Source organism: Dama dama, chromosome 26 (assembly GCF_033118175.1).
Source record: "Dama dama isolate Ldn47 chromosome 26, ASM3311817v1, whole genome shotgun sequence".
Lineage (NCBI taxonomy): Eukaryota > Metazoa > Chordata > Mammalia > Artiodactyla > Cervidae > Dama > Dama dama.
Window position 1 is genome coordinate 40,954,067 of NC_083706.1, and position 15,441 is coordinate 40,969,507.

General features: G+C 40.6%; 1 protein-coding gene across 1 annotated transcript; it reads left to right on the top strand.

Moving 5' to 3' along the window:
• Positions 1-13,292: 13,292 nt before the first annotated feature.
• LOC133047174 (large ribosomal subunit protein P1-like) lies at positions 13,293-15,302 on the top strand. The gene is made up of 2 exons (XM_061130230.1): positions 13,293-13,296; positions 14,863-15,302. Exons 1-2 carry the CDS (start codon positions 13,293-13,295, stop codon positions 15,285-15,287), a joined length of 429 nt encoding a protein of 142 aa, XP_060986213.1. The 3' UTR covers positions 15,288-15,302.
• The last annotated feature ends 139 nt before the right edge of the window (positions 15,303-15,441 follow it).

Below are 15,441 nucleotides of genomic sequence, written 5' to 3' on the forward strand. Positions count from 1 at the left end.
TTATCCAAGGGGTATACCTTTTAAGACCACAAGTAGATGCCTGAAACTTCAGATAGTACCCAACCCTATATATACAGTAGACCTTTGAACAACATGGGTTTGAACCGCATGGGTCCACTCATGTGGATATTTTTCAACAAATAGGTATTAAAGTACAACACAATCTGGTGGTTGGTTGACTCCAAGGATGCCGGACGGAGGGCTGACTGTAAAGTTATACTCAAATTTTTGATGGCATGAAGGGTCAGCACCCCAGCCCCCGAGCTGTTCAAGAGTCAACTGTACTGTTTTCTCCTATACATACATAACTATGATAAAGTTTAATTTAGTAATTAGGCACAGCAAAAAAATTAACAACTAATAATAAAATAGAACAACTATGGGAATTCCTTGGCAGTCCAGTGGTTAGGATTCTGTACTCTCATTCCCCAGATGCCTCAAGTTCAATACCGGGTCAGGGAACTAACATCCCACAAGCCGTGTGGCCCCCCACTCCCTCCAAAAAGATTTATAACAACATACATGTAACAACATGAATGTAGTTTCTCTCTCAAAATACCTTACTGTATAAATGTTATGTCTTAACTAAGCACATATCATATACTGTGGTGATAACTTTCACAGTTTGAGGTGCAACAGTAAAACTAGTACACATTTCTGTTTTTCTTCTGCACAATCACAATTTTGTGTATAGAAGATTTGTTCTTATGGTAGATCTTAAAGTCTCAGCACATATTTTTTTTCTTATTAAACTGAGAACTTTCACATTAAACAAGTGCTTGATGGCTTTTCTTTGGCATATCTGAATTGCCAGCATCACTACTCTTGTGCTTTGGGGCCATTACTAAGTTCTCTCAGTATCTAGGTTGCACTTCATTTACAGCCATCTAGGCATTTCTTTAGTTTGGGTTTCAACTCCAAGTTAGCCATCATTTTATTATTATTATTTACCATTCCAAAGATGGTTGTCCTTAATAGAGAGGAAAAAAACAAAATAAGAATAGTTTTGCTTCTCTATGTCAAGATACATTTGCCTTCCACTCCCCTAACACAGAAACTGGTAAATATAGGCAGTACAGAAGTATCTGTTAAACTAATAAATGCAAGTGATTTACTCCTTTTTGCTCTTAAGAAAATATAATTTTGTTTCAATTATAAAAAAAAAATGCACCCTACTGGAAAAATTCAAATATCATGTAATTACATAAGGTAGAAGTCCCTCATAATTCCCTCCCTCAACAGAGAATCGCTGTAGTAGGATGAATAATAACATCCCAAAAGCTAACCACTTCCTAATCCCTGGGATCTGCAAATGTTATCTTATTTGAAAAAAGGGACTTTGCAGATATCACTAAAGGATCTTCAAATGGGAAGATTATCACAGATTATCTGGTTGAGCAAGTACACGCATGAAAGGCAGGGGGAGATTTGATACACAGAAGAGATGGAGGCAATGTGACCATGGAGGCAGGGACTAGAGGGTGCAGCCAGAAGCCAAGGAATGCCGACAGCCAAATGGAGATGGAAATGACAAGGAACTGCTTTTCGCCTAGAACCTCTGAGGAACAGTGCCCTCACCGATGATTTGATTTTGGGCCAGTGATACTGATTTTGGAATTCTTGCCTCTAGAACTGTAAAAGCATGCTGTTTTAAGCTTTCAGTTTTATAGTAATGTGATTGGGTTGGCCCAAACCCAAACAAACTTTTGGGCCAATCCAGTATATAAGACAAAGGAAACTAACACAATCACTATTTTTTAAAATCACTATTATTAATAATACTGCATAATATTTTTACTCTTAATCAAAATGGGATCACAACATACAAAATACACTATTCTTTTACCTTATCATGTGAATTTACAAGAAAAGAACATCATGTTGACCAAACTGAAATGACCAAAGAACTCCTTCCTCCACAGCATTTTATGAAATTGGTGCTCTGTGTACTATACTTTAGAAAATGCTGAACCAGAGACATTCATTCTAGTCCTATATTTATGAAGGACTATATTTAAAGGTGTGTCTAATCAAGGCTATGGTTTTTCCAGTGGTCATGTACGGATGTGAGCGTTGGGACTATGAAGAGGGCTGAGCGCCAAAGAATTAATGCTTTTGAACTGTGGTGTTGGAGAGGACTCTTGGGAGTCCCTTGGACTGCAGGGAGATCAAACCAATCAAAGGGAAATCAGTCCTGGATGTTCATTGAAGGACTGATGCTGAGGTTGAAACTCCAAAGCTTTGGCCATCTGATGTGAAGAACTGACTCCTTGGAAAAGACCCTGATGCTGGGAAAGATTGAGGGCAGGAGGAGAAGGGAACAACAGAGGATGGGATGGTTGGATGGCATCACTGACTCGATGGACATGAGTTTGAGCAAGCTTCGGGAGTTGGTGATGGACAGGGAAGCCTGGCGTGCTGCAGTCCATGGGATTCCAAGGAGTTGGACACAGCTGAGCGACTGAACTGAACTGATATTTAACTCTGTACTTTGACAATTACTCAAATGTAGTTACTAACATTCCTAACATCCAAGTGAGTGCATAAGAGTCATAGAAATGGCTGAGTTCTGGGACATGTGTAATAATGTGTTTTAGGTTTACATAAATGAATAATTAGTTTACACTTTTTCATATACACATTTGAAATATTATACTTGTGAATAAATATGATGCCTGGAACTTCAAAACAGTCTGATTTCATGATGATTTGGATGAAACAAAAGTAGTGATAAAGTGATGACTGCTGCAGCTGGGTGACAGGCACCTGAGAGTTCACTGTACTATTTCCTCTACTTTTGTGCACACTTGCATTTTCCAAAACAGAAAGTTAAAAAATAAAGAAAAGGAAATGATTCTGGGTCTTGGAATGGTTCTGATACAAATTATTCTTATTCAAATAGAAAGTACACTAAAACACACAGGATTTCTTTAAAGAACCTATCGATTCCATGTACGTTTCAACATTAGCTTTTCAAGCAGAATAACAGAAACTAAAAAAAAAAACAACTGGAATATAATTGCTTTACAAAGTTTCTGTATTTAAATGTTCATTTCAACCACAAGATGATCTGTATCACCTGACTTCAGAAATGGTGAAATGGAGGAAATATGGCATATGTTTATTTTCAATCATTGTTTATTAATCTCTGTGGCAGAGACTATACTGACATACTGCCCTCTATTTCCCAGATTAGTTGCCAAAGCCCTGCAAGTAGATGTCTGTGAGTCAATTCTGGGCTGAGGCAGTTGAAAGCTGGTGAGGTTCTCCATCTGTCATTTTTCTGCTTCAGTGACAATCTAGGTGACGTTTTGAGATGGTAGCTTCCTATTTACGGAGGCACTGTAGGTCCCTAAGCCACTGAATGACTTAGAACTGACCCCCATGGGGCTCTGTGTGAGCAAGACAGGATCTCTGATGTGTTAAGTCATTGATTATTTTGGGATTTGTTACCACAAAACAGTTTAGTATTCTGTGGCAATAAAGACCATCCAAAACAAGCAGAGTCTATTTATTCAGAGCTTACTACAGGAAGGCAGTGAGCCACTATCACTTGTGTTTAGCAGAGACTCAAAGACAGGCATGGGAGTGAAAAAACTTTATACTGAAAAAAGAGGGAAGACTTCAGGTATGCTCTACCACAGGGAAGTTGGAGGCCGGCTAACTAGAAGTACAGCATCCTGATTGCTTTGGGAAGCATATTTGGTTTTCTCTGCTTGGTCCTGAGGCAAGGTGGCAACTACTGATCAAGACTTGACCATCTTCACATATGATCTGGCCACTGTGTATCTGTATACCTAGTCTCTCATTATCCTAATACAGAAGTTGATACCTAGAAGTGAGGTGCTGCTGTAACATAAACATAACATGGTACTGGCTAAGTGGTCAGGCTGAGGACTTCAAGGGAACTGATACTGGAGGCTGGACAAATGGAGAACCATGTTTCACAGTAGCAAAATATTTGATAAAGTGATTTACCTGTTATAACTTACAAGGTAACAAGGAGCCCTACTGAACTTGTAGTTCCATGAAATGAGTTTGGAAAAGAGAATCTTAGAAATGTATGTAGACTGCCATTGGCTATCTGGGAAAGCATTATAAATAAAGGATAATGTCATGAAAGCAGCAGCTTATTTGTAAACAAAAATAGAAAGGGATAGAGTCCAGAAATTTAAAGTCTTGCAGAACTGGAAAAGCAGCTTGCTTCGAGATTGAAACATGAAGGGATAGAAGTGAAAGATTTTGAACAAAGATGCTCACTGAAACCTCTTAGCTACCTAAAGTACCTCAGTGGCTTAAAACAAACAAACAAACAAAAAACCAACATTAAGGGTATGGTCTTCCCTCAAATAACCAATTGAGAAGAGGAACGAGAGTTCTTAAATCTTTGGATGAGGTTCCTAACACATGTGAACTTTTGTATGGTTACTGACACATGGAACTGACTAGAACTAAACACATCAGAGGCTTTCTAACTTTGAGGAAACTGTTTTGTTAACCATTCAAGCTCAAACGAAAAAAACTTTCAGCTCTTGGGCAACAAAACAAAAACCCTTGGGCTCTTAACTTCTTTGAGCAATAACTTAGTCAAAAAAGATCTGCTCCTTCCAAAGAGGAATATTTCCCCAAAGCTCATGCTTCACAGGTGACCAATGATGGAAAATGAAAAAGAACTCCCTGGCTCTTGGAGAACAATGGCCAACAGTAACAGAGAACAAAGGATGAGGCAGTTCCTCCCAAGAATCTCCTCTTCCTCCAGGGCTGGTTGCTTTCACAAGATCTGCCTGTGGAGGTTTTAAAATTATTTTATCAGAAACTGCTATTTCCCATTCTTCTTTTCTTTTTAAAAAAGATTTATTTATTTATGGCTATGGTGGGTCTTCATTGCTGTACTCGCGCTTTCTCTAGTTGTGGTAAGCAGGGGCTACTTTCTAGTTGCAACGCAAGAGCTTCTCACTGCAGTGGCTCCCCTCTTGTGGAGCAAGGGCTCCAGGCACACAGCTTCAGTAGTTGCAGCATGTGGGCTCTAGAGCTCGGGCTCAGTTGCTCCCTGGCATGTGGGATCTTCCCAGACCAGGGATCGAACTGGTGTCCCTTGCACTGCAAGGCAGTTTCTTAACCACCAGACCACCAGGGAAGTCCCCCATTCTTCTTTTCTAATAGTAGAATGCTTATTATGGCCCTCCTGTCCTTGTTCTACCATTGTGTACACAGTGAGTGAAGGGTAACAGAGAGGATGACAGACAGTAAGAGTGAGGATAACTTCACAGATCTCTGGACCCAGAGGAGCTATATCTGGACCTGATGGAGAGATTACAGGACATACAGAACACAGGACCTGTGTGTGAATCTAACTACTGCTGCTTAGGGCCCAACTTGCTAGCAAGAGAGTAACACAGTACTATGAATGTCTTTCTTGTTTTCTTGATTCCAAGATACATGCTTTTTCACATTTTAACATTTTTCAAATGAGCATATCTTAAAATCAGTATTAAAAGGAATTTGCCAGCTCCAAAGCAGAGAAGATCTAGAACAGCAGAGAACACATGTAACTTGACCATAAGTAAAATGTCAAATTTCCTTGTCACTTCAATTGCATTATTTTCACTGGCAGCACCACATGTGGTTGAATCTAGACCTTTGATTAATGCTCAAAATGTCTTTGAAGACATTTCACTATGATGTAGCATTATGTATTCAGAAACTGTCATCCAATATGCAATGCAATTAAAGGCATAAACAGCTGTCAAATTTCAGTGAGATCACAGAATTTTCAAAGGAAAGAGTCTTTTATGACGGGCAAGCACTCAGACATGAAATATCTGTTAAAACCTTTTGAGTTACCTTCAGAAGTTGTTTAATTTCTAGCAATAACTCACTCAACTCAAATTAAAAAAAAAAAACTAACAGTTTAAGAAAAGAGGAAAGGAAGACAAAACTCCAGTATTCTTCAATATGCCTCAAATTATATCTCAATCATAAAGACAATAAAGAGGTTGAAGATTATTAGCTGGGGTTATAAAAAGTAACACACCATCATGATGTTACATGAAGCCCAAAGTAAATGAGAAGAATTCTAGATTCTGAATGTGAATAAAGCTGAAGCTTAAAAAAATTGAAAGGCATTGAAGGGATAAATGTATGCCATTGAAGGTTAGTTAAAAAACCATGTTTATTTTCTTTGCCCTGAAAAACTTACTAAAAAGACTGCTTGTTTTAGACTTATTAACAGTATCATGGAATGGAGGAAACTGACAATTCAACCTTATCTTTTAAAATAACTGTACTGAATTACATCACGTAGATGTATCATAACTTATCTATCCCCTACTGATGATCCTTTAGGTTATTTCCAATGTTTTGCTATTATAATGTTTTAAACACTGGTAACTTCAACTGTATTGGTAATATTCCAGTTCTTGATGAGTTCATGGGTATTCATTTTATTATGCTTCATAGCTTTCATGTATACACATGTTCTTTGTACATATAAAAGTTAATAAAAATTGTGGCAATAAAAATTCTTGTGTTGGGACCTCCACTGCAATGGGGTACAGGTAAGATCCCTGGTCAGGGAACTAAGATTCCACATGCCATGTGGTCATACAGCCAAAAATAAATAAATAATGAAGTGCATAATTCAATCATTTTAAGTAAATTTACAGAATTGTAACCACTGAAACAATCCATTAAAAAAAAACAAAACACTCTGTGTGCCAATTATTGAGCATTTCCCTTTAAGATAAATACCTGGAAGTGGAAGGAATTGCTGGGTCAAAGAGAATGCGTGTTTAAAATTCTGATACTTATTATTTAGGTTGCCTTCCAGAAAGCTATACTAATTTACAAACCTTCCAACAATGTATAGTTGACCCTGGCATTAACAAATGTGAAACTGATATGTGAAAACTCAAGAAGTAGAGAAAAATTTAAAACAACTCTTCAACACTAAACAGCTTACCTCTTTAACCCATACCACACTGGTGCCAGATGAGTCTTTCTAATATATAGTTCTGACCATGTTACCTCACTACTCCAGAGCCCTCAATGATTCCTTTAGCTTAGTAATTAAAGCCATAGATCTGGGTCAAAAAGCAGGGTATAAATCCCAGTTCTACTAGTAACTAGCTTTGTGATCTTCAAATGTGGGCAACAGTCCTATTTAAATAGGGTTATTTTAAGCATTAAATAAGTTTAATACATGTCAAATGTTTAGAATAAGTGCCTGACTCAATAAATGTTATTATCTTCTTACTCTTTTCACCATCTTACCCACCCAGATTCTCCTGGATGTAGCAGACACTCTAATCGAACCAAATTACTTGCTCTCATCTAATGTACCTTGTGTTTTTCTACTTTCATGTTCTTACTCTTCCTGTTCACTCTTCTTGGGAAAACCTCTGCCATATTTCTTGTAGAAATGATACCCAGCCTTTAAGGTACCATCCAAATACTTCCTTCATGAAGTTTTTATTGAAATGTTAGTTGTTATCCTATCCAAACACACTTTGCACAGTCAAATAAAATTTATTTTTCCTGCTAAATCACAAGAGCATAAGATGTCTTGGGGATATATAGATATATATATGTACATATATATACATATATCTATATATCTATCTATTCTTCAGATGAGAAGATCGATCAGAGAGGTAAAGTGGCCTGCCTAAGATCATATAGCCAGCTAGAGGTCATGCTGGAAATGGACTCACCATAACCTGAACCAGTCCAGGGCTCTTTTTATCATACCTACATCTTGAGTCTTCCTAAGGGATTATGATTCTTTCTCTGAAGGAAATCTTCGATTTGTTAGACTGGACAGACAAAATCTCCATTTCTTAGAAAGTCCAGCCCTTGATCAAATGTGCAAGGACCTACTGTGTAGCACATGGAGCTCTGCTCAATGTTAGGTGGCAGCCTGGATGGGAGGGGAGTTTGGGGGAGAATGGATACATTATATGAATGGCTGAGTCCCCTCCTGTTCACCTGAAACTATGACAACACTGGTGATTGGCTGTACCCCAATACAAAATTAGAAGGTTTTTTTTTTTTTTTTCCTTAAAAAAACTTGTGGATCATAACTGTTCCTACCATCCCATTATTCAACACTTGGAAATCCAGCTTGCTAAGAGAGTTTTCTGATGTACACAAAGAACAAAATGAGCTCCTTCCATACCCTTCCCCCATACCTTTCCCTTTGAGATTCAAAGCTTAGTATGAGTTCCATTTTCCAGGGATAAAAGGGCTGCATTAACAATAATGTGCCCTAGATTTCTTCCTTTTACAATAAATTATCATATTTATTTTTAAAAAAGTACAAATGTAAGTCTCAAAAAATATCACTGATATCTTGTCCAGCTTTAAAGAAGAATAGATCCCATTACAGCAGGAGATTTCAAAGTGTTACCTTAGGTGGGATTAGTTTTATAAAAAGACAGCATGTCTCCATACTTTGACTAAATCAGCTATGAGAACAGAAACAGTAACATGTACCATCTTAGCAGCAAAACCTTAGCTGCTCACACAGCAATATTCAAGAATCTCTGCATACTGATGACGTTTTCTCCAACTCACTTTCTAAGAACTTATCAAAAGTGAAAACAATCACTATATTTTATCTTCATGCTGAAAAAGGATTGCCATTTATACTTGATAAAAATGTTGACCAATGACTAAATTACTTTTGCAGTCAACAAAAATCCCCCATTAATCTAAATATAATATCTAGAAGGAAAACTAAATCATCAGAGTGGAAACTATTCCAATACTACATTTATGCAGAGTAACAAGGAGAAGCATTAAAAACAAAAACAAAGGGACTTCCCTGGTGGTACAGTGCATAAGAATCCGCCTGCCAACACAGAGGACACAGGTTCGATCCCTGGTCCAGGAAGATTCCAAATGCTGCAGAGCAACTAAGCCTGAGCGCCACAACTACTGAAGCCCATGTTCTAGAATCTCAGCAAGAGAAGCCATCACAATGAGAAGCCCGCACAGCGCAACTAGAGAGTAAACCCCGCTCTACACAACTAGAGAAAGCCCGCGTGCAGAACCAGAAATATAAAAGGAAACAAACAACAACTTAAAAAAAAGAAAACCGAAGAACCTACAGAAGGAAATCTATATATCATATCAAAAATATGTAGCAGAAGCATTTATGATTTGCTTTTGAAGAGTGCTGAGTCACATTCAATAAATATTCAAGCACAAAGAAAGTATGCCTTCCCTGGTGTGTACCATGATCTACTCTCTTGCAGTAGCAGCTGACCAGGGGAACACAATGCTACTTCTTTTACTGTTAAATCAGTCAAATTCCTCCACTGCCTTAGGGAATCAACAAGCTCATTTTACCTGTCTGTCAACTTATTAAATCACAAATGTAGACACCTTAGCAGAGAATATTCATTCCAATGATAAGAGTCCTACCTCTTCTTCCACATGGAGTTAATTTGATAAAAAAATTCTTAATCTCCAATATATCATCCATAAAGGCCTGACAAGCTTCTGATTCAAATCCATTTCCCAAACTGGAGTGAAACAATATTATTTGTGTGTGAGATTATACTTATTTCTCACCAGATTTATGAATAACTTCTACCCGACGATATATTTTGAATAATATGAACATATGGGTCAACAGACATTAAATTTTGCTCCCTTAGAGAAGTCCTTTCAACTAAAGAAAACAACTTTCAATCGGAGAGAATGGGGTGAAATCAAGTCACCTGAAAGTCATTCTTTGTGATACAAATTCTTTTTGAAGTTATAATAAACAGTGTCCCCTTAATTTCCTTTCCTTCCTTTTCTGTGTTTATATATACACTCCTCCGTAATGATCCCTCCAGCTCTCCTACCCCTTCCAACTATGTACAGTACCTTATTTAAAGAGGACTGTAAACAGAAATTCGCAGAATTTGTTCAAGGTATATAGCATCTGGTTCCTCTGGGATGAAAGAACCGTGGCTCTTTTGCTGCACTTTTCCTTCAGAACCACTTTTCGCTTTTCCCTCCTTCCTAAATACCGCTGACCCGAGCGCGCTGGGGATAAGGGTGGAGGAGTGAGAGAAGACAGTTCGCGTAAGGCCTCCAGCGGCACAGGTCCCTCCCAGCCTAACCTGAACCTCCAAGGCCTCAAAGCCCGGGGCTCTTCCTGCAGCCCCGAGCGCGGCTAAGCCTCGCTCCCCCAGGGCAGGGCTCCTCTCAGGTCCGTGCAAACAGCCAAATCGGGCCCGCACTGGGCCACCGCGGCCCGCCCGTCCACAGCAGCCCCTGGACCCCCGCCAGCGGGGATGGGCGTGGGCCCCCACGGCCACCGCCCCGCCAACTCAGGTTCTGGAGGAGACAGTGCGCCCCACCCGCTACGCCAGCCTCGGACCTACCTGCAGGGGGACAGCGGGGCTCCTGGACAGCTGCCACGGGCCCGAGGGCGGGCGCCGAGGCGGCCGGAGCCCTTCCGGGGATCCCAAGTATCCCCGAGGGGGCAGGGCGGACAGAGGCGCCGGGGGGCTGCCGCGGGCCAGCGCGGCCCGTCGCGGAGGTCGCGGGGACCTGGCTCTCCCCTCAGCACCAGGCCACCGCCGCCGCCGCCGCCATTTTGCCTTTCACTCGCTGTCGCCGCCGCCGCCGCACTCCCTTGCAGGTTTCCCGGATGTGGGCATTTCCCGGCGTCGCTTGCGCGGGGGCCGAGGACTGGGGGCTTCTGCCCGCCTGGCGGCGGGGAGCGAGCGCGCCGCCTGCGGCCTCCCTCCTTCTGCGGTCGCCCGCTAGTCTGCGTGTCCGCCTGCTGCGTCGCCCCCGCCTCGCGCTGCCCAGGTGACTCGCCCAGTCTGGTGGCGTCAGGCTCCCTCCTCCCAAGCCCACTCATGTATTTCAGTGTCTCTTTTTTATTAATTTGAGCTCTTTCTGTGGCCGAATATAGAATAAAAGATGCGTATCTGAAGGAGTTTAATTCTCAAAAGGAAACAGCAGTGAGCTCTGAAACCTAGCTGTGGACATTCGGGATTCGGGATTTCTAGAGACTTTGAAATAAGTAGAATTTTGCTTAGCAGTATCCCCGAGTGAATTCCTGAGTTTAAGGATTTGCTGAATCAGCCGGATTAATATATTCTCGAACCAGGACAGACTAGGGAGTTTAGAGATTTTGATCGGCCAACCGAATCGGTATAAGAGGAAGTTATTATTGCCGTTAATTGGGATAATGATGACCGCGAGAAGAGGCTTTTATTTCTTGTTAGACTGAATTAAAAGTTTTGGATAGGATCATTGAGTTTATGATGTTTAAAGGTCCTTTCCACCCATTGTACAGAGACTCTTTGCCAATTCTGCCTCTAGAAAATATATACAGTTAGTATTTTCAAATATCTCATCCTTTTTTAACTAGAGGAGACTGTTTTTAAGACTTTTTTCTGATGTTGAATTCGTTGTTGGCTACTGTATGCAGAAGTTCAAATGTGAAACCCTTTGTTAAAAGATTACATTCCAGGAGAGGTTGGTTGAAAATCTATATTCCACAATCACAGAGTCTGTAGAAAATACGACCCAAAGTGGCCCTAGGTCTTAACTGTCTTCAACTGGAGAACTAGGTAACCTGCAGGGTATCTCAGCCTCAACATTCTATGACTTCTGTCAGTCTAATATGTTCACGGGCCAGCTTGCCCTTTCTAGAAGGATTATGTATCTGAAAGAGCAGACTGCTCCCTGAATCTTGTCACCTCTGTCACCAGCCCTCAGAACTTAAGCTCTTCATCTCTCTAAACCTAAAGGTGGATATCTCCAAAAACTACTGTCTTTGGGAAAACTCCAGGATAATTCAAGGAGCTCAGGAAATTTCACTATATATTAAGAGGTTTACTCCTGTGAAGCCAAGGGAGAAAAGAGCAGGGGAAGGAGAGAGGGAGTGCTCAGAAGAGAAGAACCAACCAACAACATGGAAAATGGCAGAGACTGGGAGCGGGTGGAAGCGAAAGACAAGGGAAATACCTACTAGGAGTGCTGGATGTCTAAGAATGACAATACACGCCATTGTTTGAAGGTCTTTGTGTCGCTGTGATGGAAAACCCTTGGTCCAGCTTTGGCCTATTCAGCTCTTCAATGCTTCATGGAAGAAGATTATTTTGCTTTTGTTGCTGTTAAGTGTAGTTGATTTACAATATTGTGCTAGTTTCAGGTGTACGGCAGTGACTCAGTTCTAAATGTATATGTTTTTCAGATTATTTTCCATTATAGGTTTTTACAAGATACTGAATGTAATTCCATGTGTTATACAGCAAATCCTTGTTGCTTATTTATTTTATGTAGAGTAAGTTGTCTCATTTTGTTTTTATCAACAGATGTAAGGGGTCAAATGGCATGCTTGGGTGATTGTAGGAACAGAGGCAGCACACGTGGAATAAGTCTGCAGAGCACTGTGGTCCTGAGACCACAGGCCTTCCCAGTTCAGAATATCTTAGGGGAAGGTTCTAAACTGTGAGTAGTCGTATTCTCCACTTAGGAGTGGAGAATTGTGTTCCACCTTCTTGAGAGCAGAGAATCTACATAAATTATTTGGAATTCTGAGCAGATTTGTCTGTCCAGTTTTTTTCAAACATTATTAGTGTGGACTCATGGATATTTCTGTAATAGTTTGGGAGTTTTTTTTTTTTTTTTTCTTTGTAGTTTGGGAGTTTTTAAAATTGATCAAATTTTTGCAGCTTTGGCTGTTAAGTGCTCTTCCAGTTAGCTTCTGTGTCCCTGTGACATACTCCCATCATTGTGGGCTTAAAAAAACAAAAACAACAACAACAAAAAACCTTTCTCACTTTCTGGCACTGCAAAATGCTCTAAACTACCTGGTTTATTTCTTGCCCTCCAAGGAGTCTTGGTTCCTTTTATTGGGAGAATGTTGTTTGAAACCAAATCTGGGTTCGAGTTGTGCTCATTACTACTGAGGCATCCTTACTTGTAGGATCTCTAGCTAAGAAATTTTGATTCCATACTATACAGGAGTAAGTATAGTGTGTTTTGATTTGTTGCAGCTAGTATTTTACAGTCTGGTATTAATTACAGTTTAGCTTATTTCCATGGTCTGTACAAAAATTGTTTTGAAAACAGATGCATATCTGATGGCTATGTTGGGCTGTCAACCGTTCTTCCCCCCAAGTCCAGTCATGACAGTTTGTTTATAATTAAAATTTTTTACCTGATCAGCTAGATTTTAGTCTCTTCTCCCTAATTTTGTCTTCTCACCCCCCCCCCCCTCCTTTGTGGCTTTCTCTTCTAATATAGTAAAGTGTTGAAAATGTTTTGATGTTAAGATGAGTATGTGTGTGCATGCTCAGTGACTCAGTTGTCTGACTCTCTTCGACTCTATGGACTATAGCCCGCCAGGCTCCTCTGTCCATGGGATTTTTCCAGGCAAGAATACTGAAGTGGGTTGCCATTTCCTCCTCCAGAGGATCTTCCCAACCCAGGGATCGAACCTGAGTCTCTTGTGTCTCCTGCATTGGCAGGTGGATTCTTTACCACTGAGACTGTTAGTTTGTTATTTTATTCTGTATTGCCACTTAACATTATGGTTCAGAATGATACCAATGAAATAGTTTAACAGTTGGATATCATAATTTGGCTCTACCCAGATTTCATCATCTGTAAAACAAGAGCACATCTACTGCTTCAGATCATCTAACTAGTCTGAGCTAGATATCTTGATACCATAAGCTTAAATGAAGGCTTGATATAAATTATACACTAGTGAACTTAGTATGCTTCTTAGACAAGATTCTAGAATGGATTATTAAATGGATGACGTTTCCACACTACCATGAAATAGAAGTGTTATTCTCAAGGGACAAGGAATTTTTCAATTATGCCAAAATTTGGCTAGGAAGATGGCTATAGCACAGGTGTTTTTCTCACAGTAGCCTTGTGAACAAGATAAATGAATGGGGCCAAATGTCAAAAATCAGGCTGGTTTACAAATATTTCAACAACTGTAGCCGAAGACTAATGACTTGCGTGTCACTGATACTTGGGAAGACTCTAGGAGTGTGCCTAAGCATTATAGTCCATTTAACCCAAGGGCATGAAGGTGCAGCAAGCATGCTGGGCAATTCTAAAATGATCAGCTTCTGCAGAAAGGACTGAAAGGTGATCATTAGCTCTTTCCTAAAGTGACATAACACTTGTCTTATTAACCACGAAGGATGCACCCATTCCAAGAATCAAAACCATTGGCGTTAACTTTAGAATAGGGAAGTATGGTTTAGGGAGTATCAGGTGTGAAAAATTAAAGGTGTAAGTTAAATTAGCAGTCTTAATTGAACAAGTATCAAAATAGTTAGAAAAGGCTGAGACAGCCACTACAAAGGAATATTGTACCCAGAACCAAGATAGATTTCTGTCATACTCTTAGCAAGTCAAGGCAGAGACCACTGAGAAAGTATTAATTTTGGAAGTCACACTTTAATGGTGGTCTTCGGCAAATGAGGCATTTTTTTAAAAAAGGGAAAACATAATTGTGAATTTAATTTAGTTCAGACTGATTCAGGGCTTACTATTATCAGATATTGTGTTAACTCAGAGATGGGCCCTGTTCTTGGGCTTATGGTCCAGTAGAGGGAGACAGGCTGCTCAGCAGATGGCAGTAAGCACAGTACAAGCTCTGCACAATGGGCTTTTGATGCAGAGTACAATTTAGCCCAGATTGTTAAGAGGCCAGAGAAGGGTTTCTCGAGAAAATGACACCTAAAAGGAGTTCAGAAAGGTAAGCCGGATTTAGCCAAAAAGGGCAAAAAAGGTGGGACAGGGAAACTGCCCACAAGAAACCACTAAAGAGCTCTTTCCTCCGCTGCCGCTAAGGTGCTCGGTTCTTCCGAGGAAGCTAAGGCCGTTTTGGGGTGAGGCCCTCACTTCATCCGGCGACTAGCACCGCGCCCGGCAGCCCTCACCTAGCACTCGCCTGCACCACGGCCTCCGTCTCGGAGCTCGCTTGCATCTACTCTGCCCTCATTCTGCACGACGATGAGGTGACAGTCACGGAGGATAAGATCAATGCCCTCATTAAAGCAGCCGGTGTAAATGTTGAGCCTTTCTGGCCAGGTTTGTTTGCAAAGGCTTTGGCCAATGTCAACATCGGGAGCCTCATCTGCAATGTGGGGGCTGGTGGACCTGCCCCGGCAGCTGGTGCTGCACCAGCAGAAGGTCCTGCCCTAGCCACCGCTGCTGCCCCAGCTGAGGAGAAGAAAGTAGAAGCAAAGAAAGAAGAATCTGAAGAGTCTGGTGATGACATGGGCTTTGGTCTTTTTGACTAAACCTCTTTAGTAACCCATTCAATAAAAAGCTGAGCTGTTAAAAAAAAAGAAACCACTAAAGAGATTTTAAAAGTTTACCCCAAAGCAGCTACAATATGTAGTTTTGAATATCTGAATATATGCTGAAAGAAATTAAATTTGCTTTATGTGGCTC